Source organism: Fragaria vesca, unplaced genomic scaffold (assembly GCF_000184155.1).
Source record: "Fragaria vesca subsp. vesca unplaced genomic scaffold, FraVesHawaii_1.0 scf0513160_u, whole genome shotgun sequence".
Classification (NCBI taxonomy): Eukaryota; Viridiplantae; Streptophyta; class Magnoliopsida; order Rosales; family Rosaceae; genus Fragaria; species Fragaria vesca.
This window is the reverse complement of record NW_004443448.1, coordinates 1854757-1864019: the sequence shown is the minus strand read 5'-3', so window position 1 is coordinate 1864019 and position 9263 is coordinate 1854757. Positions and strand designations below refer to the sequence as shown.

Below are 9263 nucleotides of genomic sequence, written 5' to 3'. Positions count from 1 at the left end.
ACTGGTCACAAGCAGTGTAGTCTTAGCTTTCAATGTTCTCCAAGTCTCGAACCACAAAATGCAAAGAAGGCGGCGAGCATTCACAAGAAATAGACAAAAACCCATAAACACCTCTCATGATAATAAACAAAACAAAAAACGATTTATTGATAATCAATATACAACACATACAAGTTACAATGACATGTCAAAATTTTTCACTCTTACATCTTTATAGTTACAGATGGGTTCCAACCCCATGAACTAAATTACAGATAACCCCAAAAGAAAACTTTAAAGAATTGGGGGAAAAAGATAGAGCAGTTGTAAGCCTCCTCATCAATCCACAACAAACAATCTCTTCTCTGCACAGTAACTCCTCTATACATATATTTCTTGTTTCCTCTTAAAAAGTAATAGCTTCAAGTCCATCCAAAAATTTTGAAGCTCCAAAACTTCTCTCTCTCTTTTTTTTTTTTTGGTTTTTGTCCTAAACTGCTTTAGAATTAAACACAAAAGTAGTAGAGAAAACTGAAAATTGCTTAGTATTGGCTAAGCAGTCCTCTAAAGTTTAGGCAGGCTGGTAAGAAACTCGGATAGGTACTTTTGTTGGCTCCTCTCCACCCAAGTATATCTCACCATGATTCAGAGTGGAAGCAAATTAGATTTTCAGCCCTATATGGTTAGTAACCCAAAAAATAACGGGTTTCTTAGTCCGCGTCCTTAGAACCTGCAGATGAACCTCCATTCCAAGAATGTTCCCCATCTCCTGAGTTTGGTGGACTCCCTCCATTGTTCTCCTCATTGGTGGTTGTTCGAGACTTTCCAGGTCTCGTACGAACATTAACACCCATCGGGAAGGGCACCTGTAGACCAAGAAAGCTCAGCATGCAATCTTTACTTCACAACAATAACTGTATTTCTGTCTGTTCTCATTATTATTTCCAAAGTATGTAAACTAGAAGTTTCACCTTTTTCTGTTTTTCGAATTTAAAGTGCATGGTTCAGTTACTGTTCTCATACCTGATCACCTGCATTGGGGCCATCAGTGTTGAAGAGAATTGGACGGCATCGCTTGTCCTCATTCATCAGGCTTGAGTTCTGAAAATGTGCAATCAGAGCAGATTTGCCTTGAATTCGAGCATACGCAAGTGATGCCACCTTCTCACTATTAAACTTCTCCCATTTCTTCCCATTGAATGACTGCAAAAAATGGATATTTCTTTTAGCTTGTACTTCCACATCTCATTTATAATTTGTATAGCTTACAGAAAACAAACCTGATAAAATGGAACAATCTGTCTGGGATCAGTCATATTGATGAATGCATACCCCACATTGCATTTGTTCTGCAATACATAAGAAGACCATGTTTTATCATACAGCCATAGATTTAAATTGAATTCTAAATCAGGTTCCTTTCTTGACAATGTCAAAGGATATAACCGAACCTTAAAATCAATTGGCAGATAGATGAAATCATATGTTCCACGATGGCGCTCATCAATTGCAGCCAATAGCATCTTTGAGGTATACCTGTTGATAAAGACGCATTGAGTCAGGACTCAGTATCTCAAAAAGAGAAATAGCGTACATAGAATAACTATTTCTACTCGGTTGGCGAATGTAGGCATTGTCTACAAGAGTAAACTATAATTCAACTGATACCACTTGGAATGCTTAAATAGGATGCATCTGCTGGTACCCATTGGGGACTGCAGATGCACCTATTATTTTCTGGAACATATCAAGCATGCTAGAATTGGAAGTTCCAAAGGTTTTGTATGAGTCCTCTCAAGTATCAAGCTAATATTGATTATTTGACTCTAATTACAACATGTAAATTCTTAAAGCTACCAGAAAGGAAGTGCAGAGTCACTTACTTGTTGGGAATATTCTTTATCATAAGCGTTGTTCTGGTGTCATCCCCTCGCATGATGCGGTCAATATCAAGTTCGAACTGTTTCTTGTTATCCTGATTTGAGCTGCCTTCATTTCTACGATTTCTTGGACGTTCAGTAGGTTGATCAAATGAATTCATAACAGGACCCATCTGGCTTCTTCCAGGATACATCATGCACCTTTGATGATGAGCCTGGAGTCCTACATTTTTGTGGGGAACTGATAGGTCCATGCCGTTTCCATTAACATGAGGAAACATGTTATGAGAAACATAGTCCAACGAATGCGGTGATTTATTTGGCATTCTCATATTCCCAAGAGAGCCTGGATGAAATCCAGATGCATCGGGGGATTCCCCTGCATATGCTTGTCTCTGGTCCCAGATTGAGTTAGGCCCTAGGGCTGAACCCACATGATGGTTATTTATGGGCATTGCTGGGTTTAACATATGAGATGGTGCTCTAGGAAGTCCATGCATCCGCTGTGGGGAATGAGCTGCCGAGATTCCATTAGCATATGATGGTGAATTTGACCACATCATACCTGGACCCTGAGGCTGAAAGGAATTGTTCCATGCATAATGATGTCCAGGATTAGGGCCGTTCACATTACCCGACGATCCAAAAACTGAGGAAGATAGCAAAAACAGATAATCAAAAATAAGAAAGCAATGATCAAGCTGAAGCAAAACAAACAACTGTACACTAGGTATTCATTCCACTAACCACTATCATTAAGTTCAAGTGAGTGCCCACTAGAGACTCTGGGGAAGTGCCTGTTATCAATTCTTTCTGGTTGTCTGACATTGATACTTGCAGATACACTGCCTGTTGAACCGCAGTTGGCACAATTAGGGGAACCATTGTGATACTCTGGAAGTGAATGAGGATGAAAAGCTGGTGAGCCGTGGATGTCAAATTTCAGCGGGCTTGCTGAATGAATGGACTCATTAAAGCCAGACTGACTGACTGCTGACTCAACTCTCATTACAGATGATAGGCTGTTGGGTACACTAGATGAGATCCCATGATGGAACATGTTCTCAAAAGACGGAGCTGCAGAGTGTACAGCCATAACAGATCCATTATCTGTGCCAGAGGATGTAACTGCACCTGTTAGCAACTCTTTATGAGACAAAATAAAGGAAGGAAAGAAATGTATGCTTGTTACTATATACAATGAGCGTTTTCAAGGCAAATTCTTTACCAGAGAAACCAGTAACAGAATTACTAGGAGGGCTACTCTGCTGCAAATAAAGGCCACAATCATCCTGCTCTAACCCCGAGCTGCAGTGAAAAAAGAATATACAAGAGAAACTTATTAATTTATCAAAAGCAGGATTTAACCTAAAGCTCAGTTGAGCACATAATACTCAGCAGTCAGCACTGCTATCTAGACTAATGAACTTTTCACCACAAAAGTGAAAAGAGTAGAAAGTTTAATAGGTTTTGTGCCTCAAATAATTTGATTGCCCACACAGAGAAACCCTAAAAGAAACATTGGAATATAATGTACAAGCAAAGAAAGACAAGTCATTTTCCAGGACAATACCTCCTTTTTGCACCTCCAGGACGACTTGGCTCAAGCTTTATTCTCTTCCCGGCTATATCACTCATGTTCAGGGCATTAAGAGCAGATTCTGCAGCTCTAACATCATAAAATTCGATAAACTTGTGATGAATTCTATTTGGTGTTTCACGGATCTGCAGACCAGGAATGAAAATACGTTAGAGCATATGCTTCTCCCATGCACTACTATAAAATTTGGAAAACAAGCTCACCTCTTTGATTTCACCGTAGACACCAAAAAGCTCACGAAGTTCGTCATTAGAAACAGAAGAATCAAGGTTGAATACCACAAGAATGCCCTGATTAACATCTTTCTCAGAAGGATTGTCCTGACAAGTGATAGTCCATGCACAATAAGTCAAGATAAAATGACATTTTGAAACAACCATGACAATTACATTAACAGAGCAATACTATAGTATCTGGAGAGTAAACATCATAGGAAACTCACCTTTGGAATTGAGTAGTGAATATCAAGCTTCCGGCGCCTCAAGGGTTTGTTCTGGAGTGCTTTCATCGCATTCCGGGCTGCTCTGATATCATAATATGATATCATGACAAACCCACGATGTTTGCAGGCTGTATAAAGAGTCCGAATGTCTCCATATTGCTGTATTGAGTTACAAAAATGTCAATGATGGATGGCCTTAAACATATAAATGAAATGAATCTAGACCAAAACCTACACACCTAAGATACAAGAGAAAACACACACCTCAAACAGGGTTCTCAACTCCGAGTCTTCAATGTTACTATTTATATTTCTCACAAACAATGTCCTCGAAGGGTGTTCACCATGAGGGTGTTCTCCCAGTAATGAACCATTGCATTGCAGGCCATTAGAAACTCCTCCAGGGCGATCAACATTGTTCAGTCCAGCTGACAAACCATCGTCTCCCAAATCCATCCCTCCACTGCTGCTAAAAATATCTAACTCCTCAGTATCATCACCTGCAGTGAGTGGAACATTATATTCAAGCCCATCGGTAACTCCAGAAAGCAACTCATCGTCATTGGGGAGAAGGTTTCCAATGGTTTGGGCCTCCATTTCTTCAAGGGATTCAAAAACATCCTCTTCCTCATAGTTTGAGGCAACACTATCAACTGACTGCCCATATTGTGCATTGTTTGACGATAGTCTCACTGCAGGAAGTTGTTCATTTTCAAATGAATTAACAGGAAAATAATCAATCAACTGAATCTATAATTGAACTGCAGCCCAGAACATAGTGTTCTTTAAGAACTGAATGTCACTTCTTTCAAAGGTCAACCATATTTACAAAGGGGTCAAGGAATTCAGAAGACTTACACTTCATACTAAACAATTCAGATAATGAACTCGAGAAAAGGCTACTCTCATACTGTGTTCCCATCAAATTGACTCTGCCACCTTCTGCATAGTAAGATGCTGTCTCAACATTTACATTAGATTTTGTTACTGAGTCAAGGCTCACAGTTCTCGATAAATTCAAGGAATGACTTAAGGCTCTCTCTGCCCCAACTGCTTGTCTATTGAAACCGGGGTGCACCTTTTTTTCTCGCATTGAGAAAAAATCAGGGTGGTCTAGGGATTTCACCGTCTGACACTTCTCCAAGGATGATGATGCAAGTGACTTCTTACCAGCTGTTTCACAACATTAAAATCAAGAGTTGCTTCTTAATACAAACAATATTAACTACCATGATAAAAAATGGCATAACTTATTCAATTAATTTGTATGAACTTCTTGTACCATATGAAATTTATACCAGCAAAATTTACGATTATGTACTACATATCCCTGTTACAACATCTTCATTACTTTAAGTGGAAGTTAGAATCAAGTGGCCATGCCTATGCTTGACAGCCAACTTTATTTTATAATTTATACTGATCTAATACTCATGGCGATAGACGACAGATAAGGAAATGAGTCTGCATAAAATTAAAATTAAGCACACCAAGATCCCGGTTGGTGAATTTCCTTACCATTTTATATTCATAACCATTAACCTATCATAATATGAATAAGCATCAGGTTGCTTTCATCATCATTTGTATTACCTACTCAAGATTTCAATCTTTTCTTGATGATAAACCAACAACAAAAATGAATATCCTACCAACATCTCTTTTCAGGAAGGTAAGTTGGACTTCTAAAAACTCAAGATAGATCGTCCACTACAGGTGGTGGTAAAGATTTAATATGCTAAACACAATATATTCTGATATGGCCTAGACTTCTTAACCATGATACCTTTTCTGTAAGAAATTACAAATTCTTTTTAGTATGAGTTTGACAGAATACAAAAGTTACTGGCACATCTCAAGCTTCGTGCCAGCGTTTGCTGAGAAACGACTCTGATTTATGCTTGCTAGTGTGTGCTGCCTATTAAATTGACAACTTGGATATGTTAAGTAATACGTAGCTTGCTAAAAATATACAAACTTATGCTACAGAACCAACTCGATATAAAGCCTATATTAATTATTACTGTAATTTAGAGCCAATTCAAGTTAAAGGTGACAGAGAGATAACGGTTTGGTTGGATACGAAAAAGAAAGAGCAGATAATAGTTGTTCAGTTGGTTTGGCACTCTCTCAAAGAGGAGGATTAATTGCAATGAAATCTTAGTTCAATAATATTCTTCGATTTAGTCATAAATGCCTAATAATGCAACGGTTTCATGACAAGTTGATAAACAATCAAAAAGTGACACTGGAAGGGCATGCTGTTTACAAAAAAAAAAAAATGAAGAAGGTAAGACCAGTTATAGATTGATGGTACTGACCATGTTCATCTGGCATGTTATCTGACTTCCAAAACCCAACCTGTCTCTGCCAAAGAGTTCAGAACATTGAGTTACAACTAGAATTATACATACAAAATGGTTAACGAATCTGAAATTCACATTGATGTATACACTGCAACAGCATCCGCATTTTTAATAGAAACATATATTCATCGAACTGGAGATTAAGGAAACAAATGTATTGGTACCTCGTTGGGGAAAAATGCATCCTCAGAGAAGAATGAAGAAGATGGCAAGCCCTTTACGTCCATTACTTCAGATGGCATGGCGAAACTTTGAGTGCAGTCTGCAGAATAATACCAAAAACTAAAACAGCTCAATCTCAGCAGCAACTTGCAAACCTCTATACACTATTTAAATTCGTGCTCCCATCATTAAACAGAAAAATGCACGCCAAAATTAGTAATTAAATGCTTAATAAAAAGGCACGAGAAAATTATATCAGCTAGAACTAAAAAAGGCCGAGAAATCTACTAGTAGAACGAGCTCAGGATCTCGAAATTAAGCAACTCAATTACGACGGATTTGGAGAAATTAAAAGAAACAATTAACATTTAAAACGCCAGCAATGCCTAAACAATCACCAGAAATTGCTCTAGCGGCAAATCTGAGCACAATTCCGACGAAGATCAGCAAGATCACCAAAAAAATGAACAAACCAAAACCAGAATTGCATACGTCTGAAATAGAAGGACTAACAATTCCGGCAAATTCAGCTCAACTTACAAACTTGCAGGTGCGAAATCAGCGCCTGAGCTCCGGCAATTATCCGATCAGAGATGAAGAATGATGAATTGTAACCGAATAACAACCACGAGAGGAGAGAAGGAAATGGAAGGGAAGGAGATGGGGAATACAAAGAGAGGAGGAAGGAGAGAATTTAAAACCAAGACAAGGAGGAGATATAAAAAACAAAGGAATAAATTACGGCATAAGGCAAGGGGATTGGAGAAGGGATCATCGTCTAGGAATCGGTGCCGTGCAAGATCCTCTTTAAGCCGATGCCCTTTCTTCCCTGCATTGCACGTTAACCTTCATTTCCATCCTTCCTTTCTCTTTTCTTTCTCTCTTTTAAATTTCTCCTCCCACAAGTTTCTCCTCTGCTTCCCTCTTTCTCCTTCGGATTTCCGGCGTCGGAATCTATGAAATTCTCCGGCGAGATGCCGAGGCCTCGCCAGAGAGAGAGAGAGAGAGAAAGAGAGAGTCTGTGGAGAGAGGGAGATTGGTGCGCTCTATTCTTTTCTGGTTTTTTCTTCTTTCTTTTTTTCTGGACAAACGGAGAGGAATATTAAATTCTGACAGACTCCCTACAAAAATGGGAGTTTGCCGTTAAACCTGCTTTGACGCCGTTACGCTCTCTCCCAAAACCCGGGTTTTGTGTCCGAACAAAGCCGAGCTGGCAACGGAGCCGGTGAAAATGACGAGAGTGCCCTTCCGTGGAAGCAGTTATTAAAAGAAAGAAAAAACTGGAAACGGTAAAGGGCTAGGTGGGGTAAGGGATTTAACAGAAAGTCTGGGTTGGTTTTGCGTTGGGATGCGTGCACTGTTCAAATAAGTACTTTCAGCTGAGGAATATAATCTGGTGTTGCCAGGAACACGGTGTTAATTTTGTTTTGCGGAGGAGGATTTGCGCATTTGGACATTTTGTCCACGCGTTGGGATTTTATTGGGTGAATGGTTTTGCTATAGGGGTGCAGTCGGGGGGTTCGCTTTACCCGATTACCTGGCGGCAATCATAAGTGGCAGGGGTACGAATTGGTGACGTAATGTAAAACGTGAAGCCTCCCTTCACAAGGACGCGTGGCCGATTATTGGAATCCCTATCATTCACAGCCAGGAATTACGGTATTGCCCATTTTCGTTTAACGAAGGTTTTTTTTTTTTGTCAATTATCGAAGACACCGACGATAAACTAGAATTTATTAATATCATCATTATTATATGCCATCTATGAACAAGAAATCGATAGTACTATAATAATTCCAACAGTTTGAGCGTGAAAGATTGAATTCGGATAGGGTTACGTTCTTTGTTTTTTTTTTTTTTAATCAAACAGAAATGAACATTACAAATATGGTTTGTCCGCAAGAACCATTCCAGTCGGTTGCCGGCCCGCTGGCGTCGCTGATCAGGCAGCTAACCATGAAAAATTAAGGGAGACGTAACAGAAGCTAATGGCAGGTACTACAGATATATGAAAAATTGAGTATAGGTACTACTTTGATAACTTTGTAAATTTAGGTATCATATTGTTAATCACCTAAGTTTGTAGACACTATTGATGCAAAAAATCTAATACACAATGTTATTAGGAGGCGAGATTATGTTTTGATTAGAGACCAGCTTAATTACGAGCATACCAGTGACATTATTAGTATACTTTACCACTTAGGTTTAATTCGGCATAGCTGGATTACTCTTTAGTAAGTCTCCTAGACTATAGTCATTTGGCTATTGATTAATTGCAACTTCTATTAAAAAACACAATTTTTCATAAACACAAAGAACGTAGTAAAGTATACAAGGCCAATTTATGTGTTCATAAACACAATTTGTGTTTCTGAATAAATTTTAACAAGGCCAATTCATGCATTCAACTTTTATTGAATACAAGACCATACGTCATTCCTCTTAAAAAAAAAAATGATGTTCGAGATACATGCATTCGCTTCATTTATGTATTCATAAACACAATTTATATCTCTTTTTAGTTTATAGACAAAGAAGGGGAAGAGCACACACTGCTTAATGAGTTAATGGTCCGCTTCATCAAACTTTAACTCCATCAATCCCCACAATAGGACCAAAACTAGATTGTTCCATAATTTCCTTCAATTCGTTAATAGTCCATAAAAATAAAACGGTGTTTAATGCAGTCTATAATTTTTCTATGTTTATGCGTAGGATGCAGGCATAGTATCTAGGGTTGGGTATGAGACAAGATTGGGCTAATCTCATGGCCCATCACAGACATTGCACACGGGACGGGCCCAATCCCGCCGTCTTTACCCAATTTAAAA

At 38.7% G+C, this 9263-nt stretch overlaps 1 protein-coding gene across 1 annotated transcript; it reads right to left on the bottom strand.

Annotated features, from left to right (window-relative positions):
* Positions 1-209: 209 nt before the first annotated feature.
* LOC101303005 (protein MEI2-like 4-like) lies at positions 210-4851 on the bottom strand. Its single transcript, XM_004310091.1, has 12 exons — positions 4760-4851; positions 4166-4593; positions 3902-4060; positions 3663-3779; positions 3433-3584; positions 3088-3167; positions 2607-2993; positions 1863-2508; positions 1431-1515; positions 1260-1328; positions 1003-1182; positions 210-845 (listed from the first exon to the last, which is right to left on the bottom strand). Exons 1-12 carry the CDS (start codon positions 4821-4823, stop codon positions 690-692), a joined length of 2523 nt encoding a protein of 840 aa, XP_004310139.1. The 5' UTR covers positions 4824-4851; the 3' UTR covers positions 210-689.
* Positions 4852-9263: the final 4412 nt, after the last annotated feature.